The sequence below is a fragment of the Ictidomys tridecemlineatus genome, chromosome 2 (genome assembly GCF_052094955.1).
Source record: "Ictidomys tridecemlineatus isolate mIctTri1 chromosome 2, mIctTri1.hap1, whole genome shotgun sequence".
Lineage (NCBI taxonomy): Eukaryota > Metazoa > Chordata > Mammalia > Rodentia > Sciuridae > Ictidomys > Ictidomys tridecemlineatus.
Genome location: NC_135478.1, coordinates 9,736,457 through 9,749,958, shown reverse-complemented (window position 1 = coordinate 9,749,958; position 13,502 = coordinate 9,736,457). Strand labels below are relative to the sequence as shown.

At 50.7% G+C, this 13,502-nt stretch overlaps 1 protein-coding gene across 6 annotated transcripts in view; it reads right to left on the bottom strand.

Annotated features, from left to right (window-relative positions):
* The window catches only part of Nfix (nuclear factor I X), a 98,861-nt gene that overhangs the window by 67,297 nt on the left and 18,062 nt on the right, over positions 1–13,502 (bottom strand). For 4 of the 6 annotated variants that reach the window (XM_078037017.1, XM_021733899.3, XM_040290381.2 and 1 more), the window contains one exon: positions 2,387–2,918. In XM_078037017.1, the coding sequence (XP_077893143.1) occupies positions 2,387–2,918 (532 nt within the window). Of the gene's footprint in view, positions 1–2,386; positions 3,167–3,910; positions 4,930–13,502 lie in introns of those variants that run through there. The other 2 variants (XM_005336223.5, XM_005336224.5) reach the window with 2 other exon arrangements.

Genomic DNA, 13,502 nt, shown 5'->3' with positions numbered 1-13,502 from the left:
AGGTATACTCAATTCCAGCAATTCCTCCAAGAAAAACCCTATTCACTGAGATTCTCTGAAGTCTGTGGACTGAATTAGAGAAAGTAAATCCTTAGTTCTCTATTTGGCATTTGCTGAGGAGACTCAGCCTCAGCCCAGACATAGGTGGCCTTGGCTACACTCAGCGGAATAGGAATTCACTCATATTCCTGGACAAATGATCTCACTGGCAGGGGTGGGGGTAACTTCCCCTGACACCTGCCCGGTCAGTCCAGAGCCAGGAGGCTGGCCAGGAAATGGTCTCCTTCATACACACACTTCATCCTACCTCAGCCCCATGCTGGTAGTAGTCAAGATCTGGGCCTACAATGAAAGAGGTCAGGGAAACAACTCTGCTACAAGGGTCCAGACACAGGGGAGAGGAGAAGAAGTGGAGTGTTGATTTTCCTTGCAGATACCCCTGGGATCCAAGTTCTAAAACTGGAAGGTGTAGAGTCCTCTTGAGGAAGAGCTATCTGATGGACACACTAGCAAGCTCCAGGTTCTAAGCAGCCGCTGCTGGCCGCCCCTCATCTCCTCTAACATCACCAGGCACACACCCTCCCAACTGTGGCTTGCTATGCTGACAGAGAATGAGAGACACCCTCCCCATTTAGTCTCTTTTCCAAAAAGAAAAAAGATGAAAGAAAAAAAAAATCCAAGCTGGAGAGGGGAAAGAACTGGCAATTGGCCCTTCAGTATAAGGGGTCCTAATGGTCACACAGTGCCAGGTGCAGGCCCAGAAAGATCCACAGAAGCAGGCAGGGTTCAGGGTGGCATCCACAGCCTCCAGCCAGCCTACCAAAGCCACCTCTCAGAACAAGAGAGAATGAGTAAGAGAGAGACCTCAAATGCCATCTTTTCCTACCCAGAGTTCTCCAACACACTCTCAGCGCTCATTCTCGGCAGGAGAGATTATGTTCCAAAAGCAACCCCCCTCCCAATTTATTTCTGGATCCAGTCATATCAATCCTCCCAACTTCCCAAAGAGGCAAGGGGGTGACCACAGCAGTTGTGAGTGGCTTTTTCTTTTTTGTGAATGAACAGGAAGGAAAACACTGAGACGCATACTCACAGGAAAGAACATTTTGGAGAGTTGAAGTGAAGTCACATTCTCACACTCACATAAAGAGAGGAAAAAGGGAAATGAGAGGGGAAAGAACACTGGAATGGTGGCGAGGAAAGAAACACACACATACAGAGAGAGAGGCTCGGTAGCCCTCTCATTACAAGTTGGTTGGGCATAATGTAAACACACTTCTGCCTTGCTTAATCACAGAGTGCCGCCCGTTTAGGTTTCAAAGGCGGCAGTAAATTGGGCGTAGCTGAGTGGAGGCTAAAAATTAACCAGCCATCTCTGTTTCAATTTGTAAGAAAACAAAAGCGGAAAGAAATTATAAAAAGGGAAAGGGTAAGGGGGAAAAAATGAAAAGGATCAGAAGAGGAGAACTAAACCAGCCCAACCCAAAATGCAGAGTGAGACTAGAAAAGCCAAGAGAAGTGGAACTACTTGGAACACAAAAAGAAAGGAAATTTTACAGATTTTGTTTGTTTGTTTGTTTAAGACCTTTTCCACAGCAACGAAGCTCCCTGCCAGGCCTGCTCCTCAGGAAAGCCTCTCCACCCCCAGCACAGGAGCCTGGGCCGGCTGGGCAGCACACACACCCAGGGGCCTTCCCATTTCTGCAGAGAGACCAGGTGAGGGACAGAGCTCAAGGAATCTCCCGCTTGTTTTCACTCTCTCTATAAAATCAAATTACTCTTATGCTCTCTGATAGCCAAATCCCAGCCAAAACAGCTCTCGCCTGGGCATCTGGGCCTCAGAATCTGCCCGCTGCTGCCTTCTCTCCTGTTCTCTATTTGTTCAGTCTCATGTGCGGGGATTTCACATGCTCCTCTCTCCACCGAACTGCTGCCCACCCCGCTTGTGCCAAATCTAGCTTTTCCTGGAACTTGACATAAAGCCACAGGAAAGCCAGCACCTAACCCCCTAATACTTCTTCTGATTCAATTTAAATAAGAGTAAATACTGGTTGTTGGTGGTGCTGCTGTTGTCTCAAACTCGCCATCACCGATAATTCTGGGGGCAGCCTGAACCGTCCTAAGACACAGAGTATCCTTCTGATCAGATGAGTCCTCCAGAAATAGAAATGCGCACAGTGGGTATAAAGGCAAGGGAGCAGAGGAAGAGGACAGAGAGGGAGACAAGAGAAGAAGAGGCAGAAAGGCACATTAGACAAAACACAGGCCCTCCAGGACAGGTGTGCAGTTAGGCCCATGGCCTGGTACGGGTTAGAAATAAGAGGAACAATAAACAGAATAAATGCTAGCAAATAAAACAGGGGTAGAAAGGTTAAGAGCCACCTACCCGGAGTGTGGACAAAGTAAGCCAGATAAAGATCCAGTTCTTTGATTGTGACGCCAATATGATGTGGCTGGACGCACAGGCCGGGGTTCGAGCACTGGGGCGACTTGTAGAGCCGCTCCCCATCAGTACTTTCCAGGGGGATCCCCTTAAACAAAATCACCATGACCAGGTCCAGCCGCCACACCTTGTCGGCCTGGCGCAGGCAGTCAATCCGCCGGATCTTGCCCTTCTGGTCGGGGTTGGAGAGCACGCAGCAGGGGGGCTTCTTGCCGGTGATGGTCAGCACAAAGTCCTCACGGAACTCAGGCCGGATGTCTTTGCGCAGCTTGGCCAGCAGCCGGGATGCCCACTTCTGCTTGATCTCGGGCTTCTCGCCCAGCAGCTCGTCCTTCACCGCCCGCTCCTCGTCCTTCGACATCCGCTTCTCGTGCTTCTTGAAGTACTTGCGCTTCCGAGCCTGCAGGTTGAACCAGGTGTAGGAGAAGGCTCGGACGTGAGGCAGCAGCGCCTCGATGAACGGGTGGAACTCATCCTGCAGGCGGCAAGCCGGGAGCATGCGGGGCGCGGGAGGACGGGAGGAGGGGAAGACGGGATGAGGGGAAAGAGAAGGAGAAAAGCGGCGTTAGAAGGGGGGTACAAGGAAAGCCTCTTTCTCCTCCTCCTCCTCCTCCCTCCCCCCCCCAACAATTTTCTCTTGCGATTGTTCTACAAAAGTGTGGTTTGAAGCCACCACCAGCTTCGCCAGCCACTTGCTCCCATCTCAGCCTCAGCAGCCAGACAGAGCCACCGGGAGCCTGTCCACACACCTATTCTCTCTCTCTCTCTCTCTCCCTCTCGCTCTCCCTCTCTCTCTCTCTCCCTCACACGCGCACAGACAACATTGCCGTCCACACACACACGCTGTTGGTATCCCCGCCAAGCTCTGTCGCGCCCATGACATTCCATGTTCTATCGCAGCCGGGAACTCGTGTCAGCTCGCCCCAGCGCCGAGTCCGTCTGCACAGATGACCGTGGATGCACGCGGGGCACACGGGACCACCGCCTGTCCCAACACTGGCTGATTTTTGGCTGCCCCCAAGAAGACAGAAAATGACATCCACTAGCGATCGAGGAAACGGCTCTGGATTCCCTCTCCTCAGGCTGTTTTCATTTTCTTTTCTCCTGATCCAGTTGGAATATCCACCCCAGCATTTTTAAAATCAGACCTAAATCCTAAATATGTGATTTCAGCTTTGTTATCGACATCAATACTAATGTTAATCACAGTCATAATGCACAAAAACACTTCTTGTTAACACAAATAAGGTGGTTGTCTCAGCCACATTAGGGTTAAAAGCTGCATGGGTCGTCTTGCGGCCCCTTCCCCAGCCTCCCACGACCCCTTCACCCTCTTTCCACTCAGTCAGGTGACAGAAGGCCGGGCTCTCAGCTTTTGCTTTTTTTTTTTTTTTTTGCTTGTTTGAAGTTTAAATAATAACTGATTTCTGCTTACAAAAATAAAACTGGAGAAAATTAAATAATTACCATTGATCTGAAGCACCCGGCAAAGCCCAACGCCCGATTCTGAGATTCTGGACTCAACAGAGTTGTGAGTTGGGGGCGGGTGGGGGGAGGGGGGAGGGGGAGGAGCAGGGGAGGAAGGTAAATGTTTTAAAGGGGGTTATTATTGGTGTTCTGGGGAATAGGGGCCGGGCTTGGGTGGATTCTCAAACCCTTCCCCCTCTGCCCCCCCACACTCCATTGCACAGAAGGGGGAAATTAATATTTTTTTTTGAAAAGGAGCAAAAAGAAAGAAAGGTCAGGGATAGCAAGCAGAGAGAGGGAGCGAGCTGGTTGCCACACACGCCAGGTAAACAAAAGCCAACAAAAAATTTGTTTTTCAATTTCTCCCCCTGTGCATACTCTTTCAGTTAAAAAAAAAGAAAACAAAAATATTCAAAATTTAAAAATCAAAACCAACCTCCATCTCCCCCCACCCACACACAACAACGCACCCTACCCACCCCCGTGCAAAACAAAAACAAAAACAAAAACCAGGAGGGAAGAAATAGCGGCAGCTGAAGAAAAAGGCTTTCGGCTTTGGCAGCAGCACAGGGGTGTAAACTTCGAGCTGCCTCCCTCCACCCGATCGGAGGAGAAGGGGGAGCTCGCAGATTCCCGGGGAAGAGGACGAGTTCTGACCGGCTGCAGACTGTGGCTGGCAGACGCGTGCAAAAGAGAGAGAGGGAATGAGGGGGAGGGAGAGGGAGAGACCGAGGATCCAGGGAGGACGCGGATGGGATGGGGGTGTGAGTGTGCGTGTGTGAGTGTGCATGTGTATGTGTGTATGTGTGTGTGTGTGTGTACACGAGCGCTGGCTGGGTTTGGGGGGTTTTGTTGCTCCTTTTCTCTCTCAAACTCCCTCTCTCTCTCCCCTTTCATGCTCAATCCCCATCCATTTGCTCGTGCCAAGCCAGGAAAGGGGGGGGAGAAGAGAGGGAGAGGGAGAGAACGAGAGGGAGAGAGGGAGAGGAAGAGGGAGAGGGAGAGAGGGAGAGAGAGAGAGGGAGGGAGAGAGGAGAGAGAGAAGAGAGAGAGAGAGAGAGAGAGAGAGAGAGAGAGAGAGAGAGAGAGAGAGAGAGAGAGAGAGAGAAGGATCCACCTATTTGGCAAAGAGACCTCCGAGCGCAGCCAATGGCTGCGTCCAAGGGGAGGAGGGAGCTGGGCGAGCCGGGAGGGTGGGGAGAGCCCCCGGCAGTTGGAGACCAAAAACAATTTGCCCAATCGACAAGTTCACGTCTAATGAACAAGCAAAGTCCAGCAGTTATGAATTTTTCATTCCAGGCTCCCACTCGGGTCCATTTGGCAGTAGCCATCCAGCAAATTTGGGGGTGGAGGGGTGGGAGGAATGGGATTGAAGAAGACACAGAATTTTTTTTAAGCCAGAAAAATAAATAAATAAAGGCCTGATTCCGGGCGGGCTGGCGGGCGGGAGCCCCAGAAGGCCTTGGGGAAGCAGCTGCGCCTTCTCTCTGTTTTGGTTTCAGTCTTTCTCTCAGGCCCGCACACTCTTTTTCTGGTTCTAGTTCTGTTCTTTTTCTTTCTTTCTTTCTTTTTTTAATTTATGGCGCACACAGAGGCGACTGGAAGTTTCTCTCCCTGGACACACACACACACACACACACAACACACACACATACACACACATGAGCCACGAGCCGGCAGTGCTATGAACAGAAAAGAAACAGCTCAGAAAGTGTCCCTGCCAGAGGCACCTCTGGGGCAGGACCCTATATGCCCAGGCGCAGCCACCCCTCGGCCCCCAGGTCTGACTGCTCCCGAGGCAGGAGCACTCCCAGACAAGGGGCCAGCACCCTCCGCCTCCCCCCTTCCCCAGCCCACACCCAGCCACGCACGCTCCATTAGTGGTGACGAGGGATGCCAACGCAGTGCAGCTCGGCTCGCGGAACTGCAACAGTTTATTAAAATAGCCTCCTGTCACAGCACTCCGCTGACAAGCACTACACGCAGCCACAAACACAACAGCCAGCCCCAGAGAGAAGCGACAAAGGAAGATGGACGGTCTGTACCTCTGAACAGAGGCATCTTACCGATGCCCACCCCCCACAAATGTTGAATTCTTTGCTTTCTCCAAATTTACCCTCTCTACTTAGTGGAAGGTTAGTTTTCTTAGCTGTCCCCATATCAATTCAGACGAAAGGACCCAAAATAAAGTATAAGATGCAAAAGCGTAAAATGGGAAACCCGAATGAAAGGGAGGGAGCTAAGAGAGGACACGGTGAGATGGAAGCACAGGGCACCATCAGGGAACTCGGACACCTGGGGAAACCAATCACAGAGACCCACCAGACAGGCCCCTGCTCCTGGTCTCCAACTCCAGGCCTTCCCCCATCAGGCCAGGAGGGTGAGAAGTGGTGGGAGGTGGAGCCCCCCTCCTTGGGGGATCTCTCCAGTGAGGGCTACGGGGCAGCCATGCCTTAGGCCTTAGAAACATAGTAAGAAGGAGACTGTTATGAAGGAAGGGAAAGCAGATGAGAAGGGCGTCCACGAAGACAGGGAGTGATCTGACCTGCTCAGCTCCAGCCATCCCTACAGCTTCCCTCTCTCCAAGCTCAACCCTCAGCTGGCAAAGGAAAAAAGGTCACTGCTCACTCGTGCCCCTTTCTTCCTGATCTGAAACCCTGCACTCAGTGGCCTTTATGTTCATCAGAAAGGTTCCCGGAAGAGAACCTGGGGTGTTCCAGAACAAAACATCCAGCACGGGGCTGGCACTGAAGCCTGATAATGGGAGAGGTGCCACCCTGGCACCTGGGACCCCTCATCCTAAATGGCAGACTCAAGTGAAGTGAGCTCATAACTGACCTCAAGATAAACAGAGGTAACAGTGCAAGAGGCAGGTGCCCTCAGGAACAGGCCGCTTAGGGTGTTGTTCAATAATTCATGTCCTGTTAATAACCAGCTTTGGTCCAACCAGCCAAGCACATTAGCTCAGCAACATAAGGTAGGGAACCCTGCCCCTGCCTCTCCACCTTGAGAAAGCAATTTTACTCTTTAAAGTCAAGATGAGGCCATAAAAACTGCAAGTGAGTTTGTATTTGGCACAGGGGGTGTTTTCTGGTATTCTGATTATGCTAAATATCAGACATTGAACAGAAAATGGCCAGCATGAGTCTCCTGGTGAATCCTGGCATGTTCCTTTCCAAGGACCACGGTGCTAGGTAAAAGAGATGTGCTTTACAGGGGTTGAATCAGAATCTGGAGGTACAGCTGGATCAGGTTGGGTGAGGGAAGGGGGAGAACACATTCCCACAGCTAGGAGATGCCCATGGAAGGATCCGTGGAAATCTGGGAAACAGGATGGGGTGCAGGAATCACTCCATGGGAAGGAGGCAGAAAGGGAGGGATCAAAGGTTGGTGAACTGACAAAGAGATCTGACAGAACAGTGGCTGAGGAGGGGCATCTCCAAGGATCCTCAGGGCCCATTTGTAGAGCCCTGCACAGGAGCAACAGGCCCCCTCCCTGCTCTGTGGGGGGGGGACACCTAGGACAATTGTCAACCATCCCTCTGTAGCTAGTGGCATAACCTTGAAGGGGTAGGCAGAGGATCCTTAGGCAGCTTAGGCAGCATTCTCTCTGATCCTACTCCCTGCAGGGCGGCCGTTCTGAAAGAACTGCGAGGTATTCAGAAAGCCTGGGAAGGGGAGAAGATCAGTCTCCCCTTAGAGTTGCTCAGGTTCCATTAGAAACACTTCAAGCACAGCCCCCGACAACTCCTCCTGCTGCTCCAAGGCCACTAGGGGTGGCCGCCAGCCCAGACACGCCCCTCAAGAGCCCCAGACAAAAGGGGACTGTCCCCCTTTTGTTAGGAGAGAGTCGTGGCTCCTGTTGGAAGATTACCTGTCCCCATCCCAGCCTCCTTCCTTTCTCCCCTCCACCCCCCTTCAGATCAGACCGCTCTGCACCCAGCACACAGGACCAGAGCCAAGACCCAAGAACCCTCAGATGAATCAGGGCTTCTCCAGGTCTGAGTCACAGCAAGAGTAAGGACTTGGGAGACAGAGGAAGTGAGGGGACTGGCAGGCCCCTGAGGGAAAGGAGGGAGGAAGAAGGGAAAGGGAAAGAGGGAAAAACAACCAACGGGAAAGGAAGCCAGTGATGCTAAGAGTGAGCAAAAAGGGAAACCCAAGACAACAGGGGAAAGAAAGAAAAGGAAGATTCTGGGGAAAAGGTACTTTCCCTATTTAAAAGAAAAATCCAGAAGCCAGAAATATGACTTTTTGAAATTTACATGGGCTTTTCGTTCTCCAAAAGGATTTTTTCTGCATTTGTGAAATAAAGGTCTCCCTCTTTTATTGTTGAGAATATAGAATTTGGCCATAAACATCAACAGTTTTCATGAAACAAGTCTCAAATATCCCTGCTGGCTTCAGCCATCATTAGGGGAAATGTGCCCCCACCCCCACCCCCCCAAAAAAGACTAAAGGAGCCACAGAGGTACAGTAAGAGAGGCAAAGGGCAAACCTGGAGAGAGAGAGCACGCGCACCAAGCAGGGCCCAGAGCTACAAACAGAAAGGACAAGATGGAAGGGAAAGAGACAGCAGAGAAGGAAAAACAAGCAGGGAGAAGAGACAGAACAGGGTGCTGGGACGGGGCGAGGAGAGAAAACTAGCAAGGAAAACACTGATTCCAGAGGTGAAAAGGAAAAATATGAGGCTTTCAAAAATACCACAAAATACAGTCCTACCGACTGAGGCCTGGTGGGTTATTTGAGGGAAAATAGGAAGACATGTACAGCATCTCACTCACATGTGTTAAAAATTCTTCAAGACAACAAAATAATTTTCTCAGCCTGAGACAGGTTCTACAACTGGTCGGTACCAGTACCTGCCAACAGCAAAACATTTAAAAGCACAAGACGCTGTATTTCTAAAGACCAGGCCACTGGTAGGAGGGAGATATACATTTTTAAAACCCCATTTGTCCACAACACGCTGGTTTGGGGGCCCAGATTTATTCTTTCAGATCCTGAACACACAGGCCCAACTGATTTGGATAACTATACAGTTAGCACAAATAACTGACAAACTTACATAAAAAAATAACCAGATATTCCAGTATCTATTTTACTATGGCATTGTCTGCAGACTCGGTGAGAAAAGATGAAGAAAAATTTAAAGACCACAAATAGGGATCCAAGAGTTTGCCCAGTTTCTGGCATTTTACAATCTAACCTTGGTAAGAACCAAAAGAGGCCAGCCAACTTCATATCCCTGAAATTCCCCTCTTGTCCCATGATCGCTGCTTCATGGAAGGTCACAAGAAGGCAGTGGCCAGACTCTTGGACACAGAAGGGAGGGGACTGTAGACAGGACTGGGCAGCTCAGCTCAGGATAGCAAAGGGAAGGGACCCAGCTGCTTATTCTAGAGGTGGGTGGGGCCTCCCCTCTGGGGCTCTTTCTCCGATAATGCATGGGAAGGGGCTCTGCAGCCACAGCAAAACCACCCAAGAGTCTAGAAACACCAGTAATGGAAACCGGAAAAGGCACTTTTTGAGGAGACTCATAATTTGGACAAAGCGGGTTTTTGGCTGACTTGGGCCTGTTTTCCTCCACTCAGGAAAGGCGGCCACACAGTTCCTTGGAGAGCATCCTCAGGCTGGCTGAACGGATCTGCTCCACACCCCTATGCTGGGTCTAGCACTAGTTCCAGGCCTGTCTCAGAACCAGGCTGCACACTTCTCTCCTATATACTGTCCCCCTTTCCCCTGCCTTTCTCCTCCTGACTACACACCCGAGCGGTGGCCTGGGACTGGGCCAACAGGCAATCTCATTCTGGCTCCAAACGGCTCCCCTGCTCCGGGCACATCTCCCCTCACCCTCTTGGCACAGAACAGGCTAGGGTGAGAATGGGGGTGCTGGGGGAGACAATCTATTCTCTCCAGTACGACTGGAAATTGTTTACTTTCATCTGGTTCCCCATGGGCAATGGGAAACAAAAACCCTAGTCTTTAATTCATTATTTAGCTTGCAACTTCCTTGTGTCACCAAATACAAGAAAAAGCCAGGAAGGCCAGGCCCTCTCCTCTAGCTGATGGGCTCTGTGGGGAGGAACCCTCTGCAGACCCTGTAGGACAGATGGCAGCCAAGGGTTTCAAGGGGCAAGGGTGCCGTTGAGCCTCACCAACTTAGTTGGCCTGGAAAGTGTTGTTCCACAGTGGCTCAGGGCCTGGGAAGAGGGAGGCACCCCACCGGCCAGCTTCACAACTCTCTCTAAAGAGGAACTGAAAAACCGACAAAAGGCAAGGGAAGGAAAGACCGGCACATGACAATGAGGTCTGTGCCCGGTGCACTGTGAAAATATCTGGGGGGTAAGAAAGGAGGCCAGGGCAAACGGCAAGGTGTTGAAACCACTGCGCCAGGCCCAGCAGCAAACCCTCTTATTCAGGAGGCTCGGGAGATCACAACTGTGACAAAATCTGAAGGGCAGGAGCTTTCCCAGCCCCTCGGCAGGAGGTCACGGTCCATCCCCACACTGCCCAATTTTGCCTGTCACGTTTTCCCTGGCACCGGAGCAAGAGGCCAGAAGAGAGGAAGGGTTTCTCTGAGCCCCCTATGCGGAGCCCACTCTGATCTGCCAGCACCCTCAGCCCTGAGGGAGCCTCTTTCTTGCAGTTACTGCAGCAACAGGCAGAGCCCAGCTCTGGGATTTTCAATGCTCAAGGGTTCTGAGGAAGGTGGGTCACCCTGTCTGGGCAAGCAGCTTCCCCAAAATGTACAATTTAAGGAGTCAAAAGGATATTTTTCAATCCCTCAAAATGTACTGCTCCCCCAATTATTTTATTATCAGGATCAGAGCCAAGGAAATTCGAGAATCCTCATTTCGCTGGTGTCTGGCCCCTGCGGAGGCTGGCACCAGGCGCCTGGAGGAGCTGGATGGACGCGCCCACCCCTCAGCCGCTCTCCGTCCCCTCCCGGCTCCCTTTCTTTCTCACCCTCTCTCCCCCTCTGCGTCCTCCAGCTCCAACACAAACTGTTTGCACGGGAAGTCTCCCTCTATGACCCGATTCAGCACACACAAGAGAAAACTGTGGGCGACAGACCCAACGTCCTAACGAACTTGAGTTAATTAATGCTGAGGAAGAAAAGCAGCGCCCTCGCTCTGTTGAATCACGGTTCACTAGCCCTTTCAGTGTGCTGTGGGTGGAGGAAAAAAAAAAGAGGCTTTTTGGTTCAAATATTTTTGGGGGGCGAAGAGAAAACAAAAACACCACAGAAGGGCCGTGGAGGGCGATGCTGTCAGTACCTGCCCGAGGAACAGAGGCAAAGAGAGGGAGCTGGGCGAGGGCAGCCGCCCGTCTTCTCTGGGCACTTTTGGCCTGAGCAGTTCTGGGAATACGGAGGAGCGAAGGGAAAGGGAGGGGATTACCGATGGCTCAGGCCTGTTCAAATAAACCGCTCCAAAAATCATGCTGTCAGACTATAAGATACATACTTTCTAAAAAAAAAAAAAAGTCTAAACCCAACAACTCAATTTGAATAGAGCCGTGAAAATGTTTTAACAGTGCAGAAAACTGAAGTATGGATGGCAAGCATACAAAAAATTAAAGTGTGCAGAAAAAAAGAAGAGGTGGCAATCAGCAGGGCAGGAAGACAGCTGCAATTTTGCTTTCCAGATGTTGACAGCAAAATGTAATTGGCAAGTAAGTTTCCCCTTACCACTTCTTATCCTTCCGTCCTGAGATTTTAAAATCCTACATTTACACCTACGTCTACAAGTGGTTTCTAGGCATTCCACACATGTGGACAGGTCAGGAAGCCTCAGCACCACACGCCTGCCGAGCTTTTTTATCAGACCACTAATTTTTACAAGCCCTCCCATTATTCGGAGCAGGGAGGATTTAGGGAAACAGGCTGGAGGACATTTTAATTTTAATTTTTATTATTATTTTGTAATGCAAGGCCTTTTCTTTACCTTTCAGGCCAGGGCTTCTGCTTTTTAAAATAAACTTTCTAACATAAGTGTGGAGTATATAAAAAGAGTGCACCCATTGTAAGTGTGCCTCTTGATACATTTCCACAAAGAGAATACACCCATGCAACTCCACCCAGATTAAGAAATAAACATTTTCAGCACCGTTGAACAGGCCTTAAAATTTTAAGCTATAGAGTTCCCCTAATTTATATGCTTTAGAAATAGCTCTGCTAAATACAAGTAGCATCAACTGTGAACACCTATGTGCACAGCCGTGTTATAGAGCAGCATGTGCCACTCATGTGAACCACAGATATGTGTGGGGGAAAGAAGGCCTGATAACCCTCCCTACTCCCGAAGGGTTCCCTGTCTCTTTCTCAGTGCCTGCCCAACTCTGATCCCATCAACAGGGCAACCAACTGTACAGCGGGTTTAGCAGACTAGCAGGGCGTGTGTGGGGGACAATCAAGACCCATAGAGCTGAAAGCCAAACAGCCTAGTGACTGAGGGGATCAAGGCCCCCTTCTCACCCTGTCTGCAAGCAGGAACTGAGATGGGGGCCTCAGTATGTAGGTCAGGAGGGAAAGTGACTGCAGAGCCAGGGGTTCTGGAGGCCAGAGTGAGAACCAACAGAGCTGGCTGCCCTGGTCCAGGTCCACAAGACCCCTACAAGATGATGAAGGGGAGTGGGGTGCTTAGAAAGAAGGGGATAGAGGAAGAAGTGGGCAGCAGCAGGCTAGGCCCCATGGTCCTGGGCGAGCGGCTTCTCAGAAGGGAGCTGAACCCTGGTCCGCCTACCCTTTCCCTGGCTCAAGCCCCAGCTGGCTCCCCCCTCACTTTCACTAGCACTAAATTTACTTTATAATTTTAAAATTAAATTTTAAAAAAAGCAGGAAAGAGAAAGCACTAAAGGCAAAATACCTCCCACAATATCTCTCCAAGGAAGGGGAAAAAAGTTTCTGCTTATGTAAAACGACAAATGCAAGGGATCGCTGAAAAGTCTAAGCACCAAATAACAAGGAAAATACGAGAGAAACACATTTAATTAAAAACACCTGAAGCAAATAAATAAATAACTCCCTCTGCAACTTGCAGGCACTGCACAGCCACTGGCGCCTGTGGGCAGGAGCCCCTGCCCCCACTTCTTGCCTACTTTCCCCTTTCCTTTCTCACAGGGAGCCTCCTCTTTCCCAGGCTCTTTGGAGGCCCACTTTTCCTTCCAAGTGATATACCCCACACCTGGAGGAAGACCCAAGACATTCATCCATCTCACCCACCAGGAGCAGCTCTCTGCAGCCCTGTTAGAAAGCCCCTTCCCCAATTGCCATATCTCTCCAAGCAGCACCCCTGGACCCTGCTCTTCCTCTCAGATCTGGGCCTTGTGGACACTGTGGGAGAGGTGATGCCATGCCAGGCCCAGCCCAGTGGTCAGCTCTGTCCCCTACCAACCACACAGGTCTGCCAAGGCAGGCTCTCCAGGACCACATCTTCTTTTCCTAATGCATATGGAGTCTAGGAAAAAAGAACTACTGGCTTAATTTAAAATATGACAAGGGGCTGGGCACAGTGATGCACGCCTATAATCCCAGCAACCAGGGAGGCTGAGGCAGAAGGATAGAGTGTTTGAGGCCATCATGGACAAA